We start from the raw sequence: 13,709 nt of genomic DNA on the forward strand, positions 1-13,709 counted from the left end.
AATTCGGATCGAGTGAGTGGAATACCGCTCGGGATTGAGACCTTCAATTCTTGCAGCGTCTTTGATAATTGCCGCAATTTCTCGAGCGCTAATACCACCTAATTGGCCTGTTGACAAGGCGGGTTGATCCAGATGAGTTCCAAACACTGCTGCTGCCTTGAGTATCCATCGGGCTGCTCGAACGGGACAAAGGACGCTATCGCCCGACTTCTGGTGGTAGCGAAGCTCTTCCCTGCCGAACTGATTATTCTTTGCACCACACAGACGAATACCCACCCGAGTCGCTTTGCGCGGGGTCGCGCGTTGATTCTGATTGTCCAAGGAGCAAATATCTCCAAGTCGTAATATATAGTCGTGGTGACGCCGGCCAATAAACAGGTATTCTGATCTCCGAAGTAAAAAGAAGTATGCAAGCAGCATTCCACCCCACGCGAGCATGTTGCGAGCTTGCTGGAAGTCAAGCATTGTACTCGCACGCCGTAGAAGCTTGGGTGACAGCGGATGCTGCTTGGAAACGGGGTTCGTGAACCTCCGGATGCCGCGGAGTAGCAACGCGTGGCTCGCGTTCACACCCGGGTCATACCCGAGATTGTAGCGGTGATACCACCGAACAGCACCGAACGCGCAGATAGTTGAGTATGAATTTCCTTGGCCGGCCATATTCATCCCAAAGCGCCACAGATACACCGCGAATGAACCGAGCTGCGCTGCATTTTTGTCCAGATCATGCTCCGATAGCCAGATGGGGTAGTTCAACCAACGGCACCAGGTTGTCCATTGACCCCATGCGCTCTTGTAGTGAGCTCGGCTTGACTCGGCCAACGCCCCAGCGCGCAGCATCGCTCCCAAAGAGTCGAGAACTCCTGTAGCCGGGTGGCACTCTCACCTGGGTCCATGCAGACGACATATTAGTAAAAAGGTCAGCTTTCGTCGGAGACTGCCACACCCGAGACCCAGCGTCTGCCATTATGTTCTCCACGCCGGGGATATGCGAGGCCGTCACGAAAAAGTTGAAACGAATTTCCATCAAACTTAACAGGCGAAGCAGTGTCTGCGCCGTGGCATTCCTGCTCGCCCTTCGATTCGTCCACGATACAGCCGACTGATTGTCTATGCGGAGTCGAATGTGGTGCTGACGGTCGGGCTCAACACAAGCCCAGCGTTCTCCCCAGACCACACAAGCAAATACCGCACTCATCAACTCGCGTAGGTTTATTCCATAGTCGCCGGAGCCGTCATGCTTGAAGGCTTCAATCTGCAGCAGCTCTTCCGAGCTAAAGGGAACTTGGATAAATTCTCGTCGTGAGGGCCAGAGTGCACACAAACCCAAGTCACTTGCATCCATAACAATACAGAAGTCGGGTGGTTGTGTCATCGTAAATCGTCCTAGGGGTATCCAGTTTAGTGTTGCAGTTCGCAGGATTAGCCGAAACCAGTGTAGGTCGTCCCGCGCTCCTTCATTGATGGCGACACTCGAGAAACGATGAGCCGAGCGGGCTAAAGCTGCCAAACGCTGAAAGAACGTAGTTGCGGAGCGAATACACGTTACCACGTGGCGCAAACTCCCCAGCAGCTTCTCGAGCTTCGTGCGCGTGGTGTGTGTGGATGCCAACAGCGCGTCGACTCGTGTGATGGCCTTCGTAACTTTGTCCTGGGGCATCGCCACATACAACGCAGATGTATCCCATACCAGTCCGAGTGCTTTACAACGAGTTGACCACGATGTAAACTTATCTTCATTCACCGCCTCGGGACCCAGCACGACAATCATCGCTCCACGTAATGCCAGATCTGCTTCCTCCAACCTTGAACCTACATCCGGCTCAATCGAATTGTGATCATCGCACCATGTTTTCGCGTCGAAGTACGTATTGGCTGGTCCCGATTGGTTAGACCAGCGAGGTTTGGAAGTAGAGTACAGGTGGGTAATTGCCGCTCCTGCCAGCCAATAGTGCATTGGCGAAAGTTTCCAGCCAAACGGGCAAGAGAGGTCAATCACAAGTACCCCGAGCTCCGGTATCACCCCTGCGAATCGTCCGACATGATCAGCATGTATAGGGATATTACGAAATGCGCCGTTAACATCACCAGACATCATTTTGGTCCGTCCCGGAAATTCAGCATTGACATCGAGGATACGACGGGCCAGAGTTGGCGGGCCATCGTATTGAACTGGTATCAGGTCGAGATCCTGGGTATGCTCGTTGACGGACGCTCCCTTGGGGTATGACAGATCGTGGATCATGCGTGCATCTTCGGAAAGAGGCAGCCCTCCTTTCTCTGTCGCGCCAAAGGGGCTGCATGTGATCCCGGACAATATGCTGAGGATGTCGATGTCGAGCACAAGATACTGGTTTTTGTCCTGACCTTTACGAATATTTTTCACAATCGAGTTCAGCGCCTCCGACATCGATGCGTGATTCGATGGAGCTGTTGTCTGGGATTCAAACTCGGTTTTCCACCCCGGAACAACACCATGGTGGACGACCTGCTCCCATTGGCGGCGGTAGGCGTACGTAGCCCAGCTTGGTAAATGGGATGGGATCTCCAACGCTTTGTTAGGGCGCGGATCTGATGTTGTTTCACCACGGAGAAGACGTACAAACTCGGGCAGTCCCATACCCGACCGTCGAATGAAGTCACTGTAGACCTGCTGTTTCTTGCGGTCGAGTGAATACGAGGTGGAATTCTGCCCGGCCGGGTCTTGTGACCTCGGGTGAGACATACGCAGCAAGTCGAACGTCCAGTCCAGCTCGCGCAGCCTCGCGATGATAAGTCAGTAGCTTGTGGCGGACTACCAGTGTAGCTTGGTGACGGCGGTACTGCTGTGAAATGAACGCTTGCTGAGACTGATCGCTTGCTTCTATGCCTTGCTGAGTGCCTTCACCCCGGTGCGTGGCGGGGATGTCACCCGCGTTTCGGAGACCAGCAGAGCTGGTGGCCCTACCGCTGGCATCGGGCAAACCGGCTGAGCTCGTGGCCCAACCACCGGGACTACCAGCAGAGCTCGTGGCCCTACCACTGGTTGCAGGGGAAACCACCGTGAGACTTCCACCCATGTTGTTGTCGAGATCTGCGTGCAGTGACGGAGACTTGTTCATTAGGTCTGACTCCGACCTTGCGCTGCCCTCGGTGACGGGTCTCGACAGGAAAAATATACCGTCACCGAGGGGGGAGTAGGACCGTCACGCGTCGTCTGGTTCTTTCGCCAACCTTGCGAACTCCGGCTTGAAACCTCCGTAGCAGCGAATAATCACATCTCGAACCTCCGACGGCAAACTGTCGGGGCAAAAATGACCTCTATCCTTGGAGAAGCATCCATCACGGCGGCTCGGGCAACCAATTCTGGACAAATATTTCATACAAAGAGACTTGCCATTCAGTACCGGGAGCATCTTCAACAGTGCCTCTGTGATCTCGGCTCGTTCTCGTTTCACCTCTTTCACTGGGCGCTTGGCATTGACTTGTCGCGACGCTGCTCGACCAGGCTGGCTGTGGTGACCACGCTCAAGTACCGCTAGTTGTTTCTCGGACTGCGCAAGCCGGCACTCATTGACGACCTGCATTAACCGCGTAAAGGAGGCATCCCCTTCGTGAAATGATTCATGAACGGCTTGAGCTGCTTCGATCTGGTCTTGTGCCAGCAGAAGTCTCATCGATTCAAAGCGCTCGTCCACCCAATGAACCAACTCGGATCGTGCTTCGGGGATGCCAAAGCTGCGGCTCAGCCTTGAACGAGTCAACTTGGAAACAAACTCGCGTGCCTTCTCCACTATTTTCCACTGTTTGCCATGAATGGGAGGTAGATTAACTCAGTCACTGCTGCTAGACCCGACAGTGCAGAGGCAATCGATGCTAAATCCGGCGGTGCACCCAACTTAGGCAGCTTGTTCTTCCGTGAAAAATCAGACATATCGCACGATTGAACACGTTGACGGCGCTCCTTGTCCGTCAATCCTCCAAAATGCATGGTACTCAGACCACGCATACCGAAATCACAGCACAGAAATCCACAGATGACGGCCGGGTGTGGCAGTATGTCAGTCGACTGGAGGCGAACCTGCAGTGTTTCCGCCAGAAGTTGATAGCCCAATCTAGCATACGTACCATTTATTAGCTGGCCGTTGATCTGGCGCTACATTGCAGTCGGGCGAAACTGTGCCTTGGTGTCTGCCGCGCCGCTGGTCGCCCCGTCAGATGTAGTCGATGCTGGCTGGCTCAGCGACAGGAGACGATCGATCTGGCGCAGTTCGTAGCGTACGTATCACGGAGCGTTGAGAGCGAATTCATATCGTCCGTCAAAGCCTCGCGAATGTCACGTGTACGCTTGCGCGATGCAATAGGTGCTGACAAGGGCGGCGAAGCACTTGGGCGATGCATGTCAGGCTGTGGACCATCGTCGTCATCATCCTCGTCCGAATCACTTAAAGCGGCCGCCATTGAAGTCATTGCTGGTTCTACGGCTCCTGTTGCGCCGCGCGTCGGGATCCTGGCACCCAGCGAAGGAACCTCAGGGGTCCCGAGTGTCGGACTCTCGAAGATGGAGTCGCCGAGAGCTACCCCTCGCGGAATCCGGCGTCCACCCTCCTTGTAGTACGCGTAGTCAAGAACATACTTAGTCGAGACACGGCAGATCCGTCCTTTTGAGGCATCGTAGAGCACAATTGTGCTGTCCTCGTCCACCAACGGAGCTTGTAACTTCTCGAGAATGACTTCGAGCGTCTTGTGGCTCTGCAGCCTACGCCTTTAAAGTGGTTGAGAGCTGCCGCGTGAATGGCTCGCATCTCAGCGGGCATTAAGTCGATGATTCGTCGATTGTTGCAGGGTGGCAACGCGTATGGCGCGTACTCCAGCGCTTCGATCTCGTGTTCCTTGAAGGGAACCGGTTCGACGTCTTCTCCGAACGAAATATGCAGTACCCCGCCATGAACCAGCGTGTCCCAGCTGTAGCCGGCAACAGCTCCGTAGTTCCAGGAAGGCGCTGCCGATGGAGGGACACGCGCAACGCAGGCGCACGCTCCAACATAGGTTCCGATCCCACCTGTGGCTTCTTCCTCCGATACAGCACGCAGTAGCATATCCGACCTTGGGCGCCGGACCTCAAAATCGCCGAAGGCGCTCCATCTCCCCGAATTAACGCGGCGAACGTCGACAACGGACGCTGCGTCGTCTCCGTCCAGTAGTTCCGCTTGACCATATGCATAGCCACGTGTGTCCAGTAGACCGGGCTTGAACAGGGCAAACACTGAGCGGGTGGCCATGGGTTCGGGCGCGAAGGGCTGCTTGAAGGGTAGCTTCTTGGCTACCAGCTAAAACGAAGAATGAATAGATCTAGACTACTTACGGCGCCCGGGAAAAAAGAGTTTCGTCTTTCTCCGCCTCGCACCTCTTCTGGAGCTCCTCAGTCGTTGCGAAATTACCTGATTCCGAGGCGGCGTGCTCTGCCTCAGCGCTTCCTCTGAAGCGGAACATGCTGCGTGTCGACCTTCAGGGGAGCAATCGTTTACTTAAGTATTATCCGGTTGGCACACTCACAATCCCCACGTGCTGTGGCAATGCATGGCTGAATTTCTTTGGTGGCGCTCAAGTGCATGAGCTCCATATGCTCAACAACGCCACGACATTGGACGGGTGCTGGGCCAGCAGCACTGCTGCAGCACTGCTGGCATTGCCAGTGGCAAGTGATGCTGTCGACGAAGGAGAGACTACGGTAAACCCGATGTATAACCTCAGGTTATTAACCTGTGCCGACAACGAGGCATTATGCTGCGTCGCATTCTTTAGCGGGAGGGCTTCTCGCAACTAGGGAAGGTTTCCTGCAGTAGACGAGAAGAGAGGGAACCTCCCCAGCCCCTTCCGCTACCGGGTCCTTGGATTGAACCGAGTGAACAGCTTCCGTCGACCCCTGCAGTTCTTGCTTGGCCAAGTATCGAGTGGTGCGCTGAGCCAGCAATTGAGAGGGATACTCCACCAAATGATACGACACTGTAGCTAGCATGAGCGTGAGGCCGAGCCGTAAGAACATGCGGTCATAGTAACTAGGCTGCGTCTTGACCCCGTGGTTGTAGATAACGAACCCGTGCAGCAAGTAGATGGAGAAACTCACCTTGCCACAGTATCGGAGCGCACTCCACTCAAGAAGAGACGACAAACCCGACGGCAGCAACATCTCCACCACCAACACCACAGTCAACAGTACGCTGATGAACGGAAATCCCGGCGTCGTGGGGGCGACGTTGCCGTGGACCCAGTGGAAGAAGAGGCCCCGGAAGCTCAGACTCAGCAGAATCGACAGCGCAGAAAACTCGACGGCTCGGACCGCTCGGATCTGGCGCCCAGTGAACTCGAACCGCGTCTCCTTCATCCAAGTCTCAAACTTCACGAAGAGAACGGCCGCCATCGAGCCTGCCACGAACGTCGGCGCGTGAGGAGACAGCGGCATGTGGTCCCACCGGTACGTGTACCAGCCCTCGTAGACTACCCACCCGTACGCTGGGATGAAGGGCACCCACCACAACCGACGCAGCCTCAGCACGCCCAGCACCAACACTGGGATGAAGAAGTAGTACGAGATCTCCAGCGGCAGCGTCCACAGCACGAAGTACCGACTGTGGAAGTCGAACGCCAGCACCTTGAAGAGGTCGTAGCTCTCGGGCGAGTCGATGAGGTAGAACCGGTGTTTCGCCTCGTCCGGCAGCATCCAGAGCACAGTCGCCACCAGAGCGAACAGCGGGTAGACGCGGAAGAACCGCTTGGAGAAGTAGTCGGCCAGTGTGAACCCCCACTTGCGGTAGCTCGCGCCTTGAGCCAGCAGCTTCTCGCTCTTCCTCATGAACAGCATCGTCAGCAGGAACGAGGACAGGACGAAGAAGGCGTCCACTGCGCAGGCGCCGAGGTTGAGGTCCTGCACGTACTCGTGCGAGTGCTGCGTGACGACCAGCAGAGCGGCGAGGCCTCGTACTCCGTCGAGGAACAGAATCTTGCTCGGCGCCGCTGCTCCAGTCTCCGGCGTCTTCTTGCTGGGTGCAGCTTTCTTGTCGTCGACATCCTTCACGTCAAACTTGACCTCATGCGTGTCTTGCACTAGCAGCGAGGCAGTTTCTGCAGTAGCTTCAGCTCGTCCTCCTGAGCGAATCATCGTCGAGTGGCTATCGCAGTTGGGAGCTTTGGGTGGTACCATCACAATCGTCAAGTGCCAATTCGATGCACGCTCATGACTTTTGCACTGCGTGATAGTTACTTTTTGCTTATGTTGCCGGTGCGCACGTGTCAATTGGCAAGAATCTGCACGCGCTGTGCAAACTGAAACGAGCACGAGTCGCCCCAACAAAGTCTCGAGGAAGCTGAGCAGATCAGATGTGTCCGGCGTGTGTGTTTTTCCAACGCCAGAAGCATTCGCACTGCAATAGACACATGTGTGTCTGGTGGTGCCACGCAACTTTCGGAGCCATGTTGGCGTACAGTAGAGAAGCTCGAACAGCCAAATGTAGAGTCTGATCCCCGCCGTGAGCCGGGACCGACCGGTAAACCTTGTTGATGGCTTCAACTTGAAGCCGGGCAAATCCAACCGAGTTATCACTTTGTGCCTTATCCAACCTTTCGACCGAAAGTAACTTAGTGTAAGCGTTGTGAGGCGGGCGGTTGGACCTGTCACGAGTGAATTATACAGTCGCTAGCTGTGACGACCAGAGGCTGCTCAGCTTCATTCCCCATTTTCCAGTCTCGTAGCCAGCACCCCTCCGCGTCGTCATGAACGGCTTCAGCTTCGTCGCGACTGCTGGTCTACTGCTACTCAGCTGCATTCCGGCGGTGCTTGCAGCTGCAGAGTGCTCGTCAGCTGTGAACGACTCCATCACGGCCACAATCGACAACGGGCCGCTCGTCAGCTCGTGTGCGAGTGTGCGGCTCGACGTCAACTCGCTGTTCGACGTGCTCAGATTTTCTCCGCGTGATTTCCTCCTCTTCTGCCGAGCCCCGAGCTGCGCCAAACCAGTGAGGTCGCTGCTCAACTCCATTCCGACGGACTGCCTTATCAACTACCATGGATCGGCGCGCAACCTGTCCGCTGAAGTCTCGAGTTTGTACCGCGAGTGTGCTAAGGTCGTCGGCGCAGCGGACCAGACTGACGAGGACTACGTCTACAGATATTTCCTGGACTAGGTTAGGCACGTGGAAGATGCCAATCGCCCAATATCTCGATTATTTATCAAGTTTCGTCGTCTTGACTTACGTACATCCCAGCCATGCTTCGTACTCCGGGTTACATTTGTCTCCAATTCCCAGCCGGATCTGACGTCGCCGCATCTCTATTGCTAACGGGCCTGAACTGCAGAAAATCGCCATAAATCTTGCATTGTAACACATTGCTTCTTTGTGTTCAGGCAGCTCGCATTTGCGGTACAGAATTCCACCGCACTGGGCAATTGTCTCTTGAGTCGGGAATCCGGGATCAAGCGAGGTTGTTTCCCTCTTCTTCTTGCAAACTGTAGCGGAAAACTTTTGGAAAACAGCCAGTGTCGCGTCGGTCGCTTTGTATGCTGGGGTAGATGGCAGGCAAGTTGCCGAGGGAATGCCCCAGAACGGCTGCGCTGTGCAGAATGAATTCTGAAGATCGCAATCGTGAAGAAATCCGTTGCAGCACCAGCTCCCGCGGTCATTTACGAAGAATGCCTTGAGTTTCTGTAGCGATTTCAGGTCTGGCAACGTTTGGATAGTTGGCAGGAATACAAGCATCAACCGCTCGAGGTTGTGAAGGTTGTCGAAGGATGGCAACTCGATGAGCGAGGCGAGCACGGCTAACGTGAGAGCCTTGGGACTGCTGAGGCTTTTAAATGACGGGAGGCTTGCCATGCGAACGTGCATCCCAAGGTGAATGAATGAAAGAGACGCCATGTCATCGAACATACTGCTCGGTAACTCGCGTAATGAGTTGGCCAATGATCCCTCTACATAGCTGCGTGCAACATCAGCATGAAATTACTTCGAGTCAGCATTTCCAGGTCAAGAAAGAAAGAGAGAAAAAAACAATGACAGGGAAAGCGACGCACAGATATTCCAACTCGATGAATTCCTTAATTCAGTCGGGAACCTGTTCCGTGTCTGTATACACAAGAGACCTACGCAAGGTTTTCGTTAGCTATTTTGTCAATACCTCTTCGTGACTCATGATGAACGTACAAATGCCTAACGTGTCGACAGGCCCGCAGCTCATCAGGAAGTATTGGTAAATACCTGTTGGTTAGTTTAATTGTCCTGAGGTCTCCTGTCGCCGCTAGCTGTTTCAACTTGAGAGTTGCATCTCTCGGCTTCATCCACTCGTCAAATGTCTTTGGAGCCAGGTCTTCGTCGACAAGAGTCAAGCAAGGGCACTGAGTCAGAGATCCCTCCTCAACAATAGTCCATCGATGAGCCTTTACAACACATTCTGGGTGTGACTGGCACGCCAAAGCTGACGTCCACACGCTTTTCTCCACAAATACGACCACCGCAACCGCGAAAATAATAAAGAAACTAGCAGATGCAAAGTTCCTCTTGGGCTAGATGCGAGGTGGCGCCAGTCGTGGCTCTTGCACAAATTCCGCCACGCGATACAGTCGATAGGAAAATACAAGATGGACTCCCACACGTAAACTCCAGTCGACAACCGAAAACATTTGAAGAGACGTCAGAGCTTTGTAAATGACGTCCGTTTGGACCGGGTTTGCGATCACTCTGGCATTCCGCTCAAACCATCGGTCCGGGAAAACGTCATGGTTAACAGCGATTTTCTGTCTGTCCAAACTGAAGGTGGAGAGACAGTAAATCACCATCAAGGACGGGATACACTACAACAACCAAAAAGTCGAACCTAGCGATAAAGCAGTGAATGATGAGTGAGAATCATGGGAAGACGGTGCAAACGTACAATATGTCCACGAACACTTCAGTCAACCCGCTCTGTCCGTCAGGAAGACACGAAAGTGCATTCATCCCCACAATGGTTGAGAACACGACAACGAGCACTAATGCGGATCCGGCCTCGAGAATTTGATACAGGATTGCTGTCTCGACGACAAGATCGGCAATTTTGATCCAGACTCGCTACAAAAAAATAGTATGGCCGAGGAGTTAGCAGCTCCAATGCAGTCAAATATGCCATCAAGCACTATCATCGGGGCTTACTATGATTTTGGCGGCATGTCTGTCGTCTTGCTGAAGTAGAGAAGCTGACTGGTCGATGAGTGCTGCTAACTTGCTCTCGAAGCGGCCACTAGCACTACGTACAAACCTTCTGTGCGCAGTTGCTGTCGTGGCGTCAACGTGTCGGCGCAGAGACGAACGCGATTCTTGACCGACGTGGTTACTTCGTCTTAGAACCTTCACGATAACAGAAGCGTACGCCACTGCAACGACAGAAGTGCCACACACAGAACGCCCAGGTCATCACGGTTGAAGGGTCCACCATTAACCAAAACGAGCCATTGTCGAAGTTTTCCGTCTTCATGACCCAGTTCACGGTCTCATTGGGTTTGAGCGCTAGTACTAGAAGTGAAAGCGTCCATGCCATGCAGATGAGCGCCATTGCAGCCACCGCAAATTGCAGCAAAGCCCGTTTTAATCTCTTGCTGGAACATCGTTGGAACCGCGATCGCTGCTTCGGTGTGCTGACACTGGGAGAACTTCCTGGGTAGTTTGCGTGACCTTTCCTGTCGAAAATGATGGTTTTCTGCGGTACGAGCACGGAGTCGGTGAGAATTGGACCACGTTGTGCTTTTCGGTGGAGTTCCGTGCAATCGGCGTAGCCTTTGCTGTTCTGAAGACGAAGAGCTGGCATCGTCGCCAATCGAAACGCTATGTGCAGTGAATTCTAGCTGGAAATTCCCCTTGCTTTCGACTTTCTCGAAAGCTCTCACACTGCGTTTGTGTTTGTTTCGTGCGGCAATTTGCCCATTTTAGGTGATGGCAGTTTCGCCATCCAACTGCATCAGCAGACTTGAAATCTCGAATAGCAGCCATGGGAGCTGCACATCGTTGTTGCCGAACTACCCCATGCCAAATGATTGCACGCTTTGTGCCCAAAGAGCCAATAACACCAGACTGTGGTCATCTTTTATGAGGACATGAGCAACAAAGATCCTGTGGAACACGCCTGACACCCTGGTCGACCGCAGCTGTGGTGCGGTGTATCCAACAATACCCAGAATGCTTGCCGCGAAGGCTTGGTATGATGACTGGACGTCAAAGTGCATCGCGTGATCCGACGGTCGTTGAAGCTCGAGCCGGATTTCGGACAGCAAACGTGCAAGTCGCGAGGTCTCGGCGCGCGGTTCGATGAGGCGGGCGGGTCTCTGCTTAGCTGTAGGGCGCAGAGCGTAGACGAATGCTCAATTTTCCAGGCTCGGGCAAAGGCTTGTGGCTACCTGGCGGCAGGTGCTCGGTGGATAACTCACGCTTAATGACTCCAGGTGCTCCCTGGAGCCGGTTCGAATCTGCTCGCCCTCAGATCTGCATCAAGCGCACGTCACGTACCAGCAGTCAAGAGGGCTCACTCTTCCTTTAGCGTTGACACCGTCAAAGCCCTCCCCCGTTCAGCTTGGTTTCTCCGCAGTTCCATGCTTTCCTCGTCCGCCAACCTCCCCCTCCTCCTCCTCCTCCTGCTGCTGCTGTTCCTGGGCGTCACCACTTCGCCGGTGCTGGCCACAAGGAAGTGCTCTTCGGACGTGAGCACCCGCATCCAGGCTACGCTCGACAACAGCGTGCTCTTCAGCTCGTGCGCCATGCCCAGCGCCGGTGTGCGCACCGACGCCCGGTCCCTCTTCGACGTGCTGGCCTTCTCCGAGCGCGACTTCCTCATCTTCTGCCGCTCCCCAGCATGCATGAAGCCCGTCAAGAAGCTGCTGCGAGCCATCCCAAGCGACTGCCTCGTCACCTACCACGGAGCACGACGCAACCTGTCGGAAGAGGTCTCGACGCTGTACCGACAGTGCGCGGAGGTGGTGGGAGCCGCCGACCTGACCGACGAGGACTACGTCTACAGATACTTCCTGGACTAGCCACCACAGTCAGCACGCGACCAGTAGCAGCTTTCTCTTCGACCCATATTTACTCAACACCATCTCACCTTTCAAAAGTGTATACTGCTGGGTATAGTATACATATGTATACCGACTTCAACATGACCATCACTCTGATTCCGCACTCGAGCGTTGCTCTTCATTCCGCAATTTGCCTCGCAAGCCGCACGCACAAGCCCGGAGCCGCCAAGATGAACTGGATGACGAGCGGTCGACACCGCGCGCTGTACTCACAGCGCGGGCGACGTCGCCAGATGCACTTCCCGTCTCAGGTGCAGCACCAGCGCGTGCGACCCACGAGCCCCGTGCGAAGCTCGCAGCCCGCTCGAGCACGCGACTCGACGACTCCCTGGTACATTCTACCGGTAGGAGACGACGAAGAGTCCCAAGGTCTGGTTAAATGCACGTGTTTGGTTTCCGTGGGGTATACGCAGCTACTGACGTCCGCTACAGATATTCGCGTCCTGGAGCTGGAGCGCAAGGGCGCCATGCGTGCTGCTGAAGCGGAAGATGCTACGGATCCAAGGACCGAGGAGGCCGCGCAGGAGAGACCTCGGGGCGTTAGTGAAACCAGTGGAGCTCGCCCAAGTCCGACGCAGGAACGAAGTCGCGCGCAGCAGGAAGAGGCTGTTCAAGACGAAGGGAGAAGTGAGACGCGATGCATCTTCACGCCCATAAAGAAGGCGAGAAAGTACGACCAGCTACCGAGTGCTGTTGTCCAACGGATCAAGCCTGGTGCTGGGAAGAGACCGCCGTCATCGATTGCCTCCGGAGTTGACATGCTTTTCTTCAAGTAAGTGAATCGGAAGTGGTGTGCAGGAGACTGTTGCTAACTGGGACGATTTTGCTGTAGTGATGGTCAAGAGCTGCCGCAGAAGAAGCGAGCTCGGCACACGAAGCAAAATTCAGTTGGTTCTGCTATTTCAGAGGTGTGTAGCGATCGTGGTTCCCAATATCGACGTGATAACGGCGGTCAAGAAGCGCAGCAGGTGGGCCTGAATCCTTGTATTTTTCTGAACAAGTGCTTATGCCTCATCTTCTCCGTAAACTTTCACCTGCGACAGCACTCGGAAGACCAAGATATCCACAGTCGGCAACCTGAGGCTCAAGAATATTCACCTGACGCCGAGAATTTCAGCTTTCACGAGCCCCAAGCACCTCATGACGAGGTGAGCGAGCGGGAATTTCAGCTTGCGAGGGTCAACTCCAATTCAGACGCTGGTTCCGATCCTGGCATGGTACAAATGTTATGATGCATTGACGCGCTATTGCTCTATCGTTTGTAACGCTATTACGTTTTGAATTAGGCATTGGCGAACGGAGAAAGTGAGCTGTTCACAAGCACGATAGACTCGTAAGACTCTTTGGACTGTAAACACTGCAGATTTGGGGCTAACATTCTCACTACATGTAGCATTCACGAGAAACTTCACGAATCGCCGCCGTCGAGTCCATTCGCAGCTTCCCCTCTATCCTTTAGAATGAGCCGTGCCGAAGGTTTGAGCGTTGCCTATATATTTTTTGTGGTTTTGTGGGCCCAACACTCAAAACTTTCTTCAGTCCTTCAAACTCAGCTTCACAGTAACACAACTCGAGCAGTACACTACAGCAGACTGTCATATCTTCCTCGGCATAGCGTTCTACTTTTCTAATACG

At 54.2% G+C, this 13,709-nt stretch overlaps 10 protein-coding genes across 10 annotated transcripts; 3 read left to right on the forward strand and 7 right to left on the reverse strand.

Moving 5' to 3' along the window:
• Positions 1-102: 102 nt before the first annotated feature.
• Positions 103-741, reverse strand: PHYSODRAFT_392185 (hypothetical protein; the record flags this gene model as incomplete). The annotated part of the gene is made up of 1 exon (XM_009519960.1): positions 103-741. A coding segment is annotated over one exon (639 nt), but the record flags the coding sequence as incomplete, so codon positions are not given.
• Positions 742-3,212: 2,471 nt separating this feature from the next.
• On the reverse strand, positions 3,213-3,482 carry PHYSODRAFT_432769 (hypothetical protein; the record flags this gene model as incomplete). Its single annotated transcript, XM_009519961.1, has 1 exon — positions 3,213-3,482. A coding segment is annotated over one exon (270 nt), but the record flags the coding sequence as incomplete, so codon positions are not given.
• A 57-nt stretch (positions 3,483-3,539) lies between these two features.
• PHYSODRAFT_434215 (hypothetical protein) lies at positions 3,540-4,084 on the reverse strand (the record flags this gene model as incomplete). The annotated part of the gene is given in 3 exon segments (XM_009519962.1): positions 3,540-3,772; positions 3,784-3,855; positions 3,931-4,084. Coding segments are annotated over 3 exon segments (459 nt in total), but the record flags the coding sequence as incomplete, so codon positions are not given.
• Positions 4,085-4,715: 631 nt separating this feature from the next.
• On the reverse strand, positions 4,716-5,261 carry PHYSODRAFT_440220 (hypothetical protein; the record flags this gene model as incomplete). Its single annotated transcript, XM_009519963.1, has 2 exons — positions 4,716-5,054; positions 5,154-5,261. Coding segments are annotated over 2 exons (447 nt in total), but the record flags the coding sequence as incomplete, so codon positions are not given.
• A 500-nt stretch (positions 5,262-5,761) lies between these two features.
• Positions 5,762-7,138, reverse strand: PHYSODRAFT_253761 (hypothetical protein; the record flags this gene model as incomplete). The annotated part of the gene is made up of 1 exon (XM_009519964.1): positions 5,762-7,138. One exon carries the CDS (start codon positions 7,136-7,138, stop codon positions 5,762-5,764), a length of 1,377 nt encoding a protein of 458 aa, XP_009518259.1.
• A 611-nt stretch (positions 7,139-7,749) lies between these two features.
• SOL11C (elicitin) lies at positions 7,750-8,160 on the forward strand (the record flags this gene model as incomplete). The annotated part of the gene is made up of 1 exon (XM_009519965.1): positions 7,750-8,160. The coding sequence occupies one exon, from the start codon at positions 7,750-7,752 to the stop codon at positions 8,158-8,160; it is 411 nt and encodes a 136-aa protein (XP_009518260.1).
• Positions 8,161-8,226: 66 nt separating this feature from the next.
• Positions 8,227-9,809, reverse strand: PHYSODRAFT_310614 (hypothetical protein; the record flags this gene model as incomplete). The annotated part of the gene is made up of 4 exons (XM_009519966.1): positions 8,227-8,953; positions 9,048-9,070; positions 9,174-9,536; positions 9,573-9,809. 4 exons carry the CDS (start codon positions 9,807-9,809, stop codon positions 8,227-8,229), a joined length of 1,350 nt encoding a protein of 449 aa, XP_009518261.1.
• A 611-nt stretch (positions 9,810-10,420) lies between these two features.
• On the reverse strand, positions 10,421-10,585 carry PHYSODRAFT_373405 (hypothetical protein; the record flags this gene model as incomplete). Its single annotated transcript, XM_009519967.1, has 1 exon — positions 10,421-10,585. A coding segment is annotated over one exon (165 nt), but the record flags the coding sequence as incomplete, so codon positions are not given.
• Positions 10,586-11,591: 1,006 nt separating this feature from the next.
• PHYSODRAFT_482779 (hypothetical protein) lies at positions 11,592-12,032 on the forward strand (the record flags this gene model as incomplete). Its single annotated transcript, XM_009519968.1, has 1 exon — positions 11,592-12,032. One exon carries the CDS (start codon positions 11,592-11,594, stop codon positions 12,030-12,032), a length of 441 nt encoding a protein of 146 aa, XP_009518263.1.
• Positions 12,033-12,154: 122 nt separating this feature from the next.
• On the forward strand, positions 12,155-12,850 carry PHYSODRAFT_324243 (hypothetical protein; the record flags this gene model as incomplete). Its single annotated transcript, XM_009519969.1, has 1 exon — positions 12,155-12,850. One exon carries the CDS (start codon positions 12,155-12,157, stop codon positions 12,848-12,850), a length of 696 nt encoding a protein of 231 aa, XP_009518264.1.
• Positions 12,851-13,709: the final 859 nt, after the last annotated feature.

The sequence above is a fragment of the Phytophthora sojae genome (assembly GCF_000149755.1).
Source record: "Phytophthora sojae unplaced genomic scaffold PHYSOscaffold_2, whole genome shotgun sequence".
NCBI classification, from domain to species: Eukaryota; Oomycota; class Peronosporomycetes; order Peronosporales; family Peronosporaceae; genus Phytophthora; species Phytophthora sojae.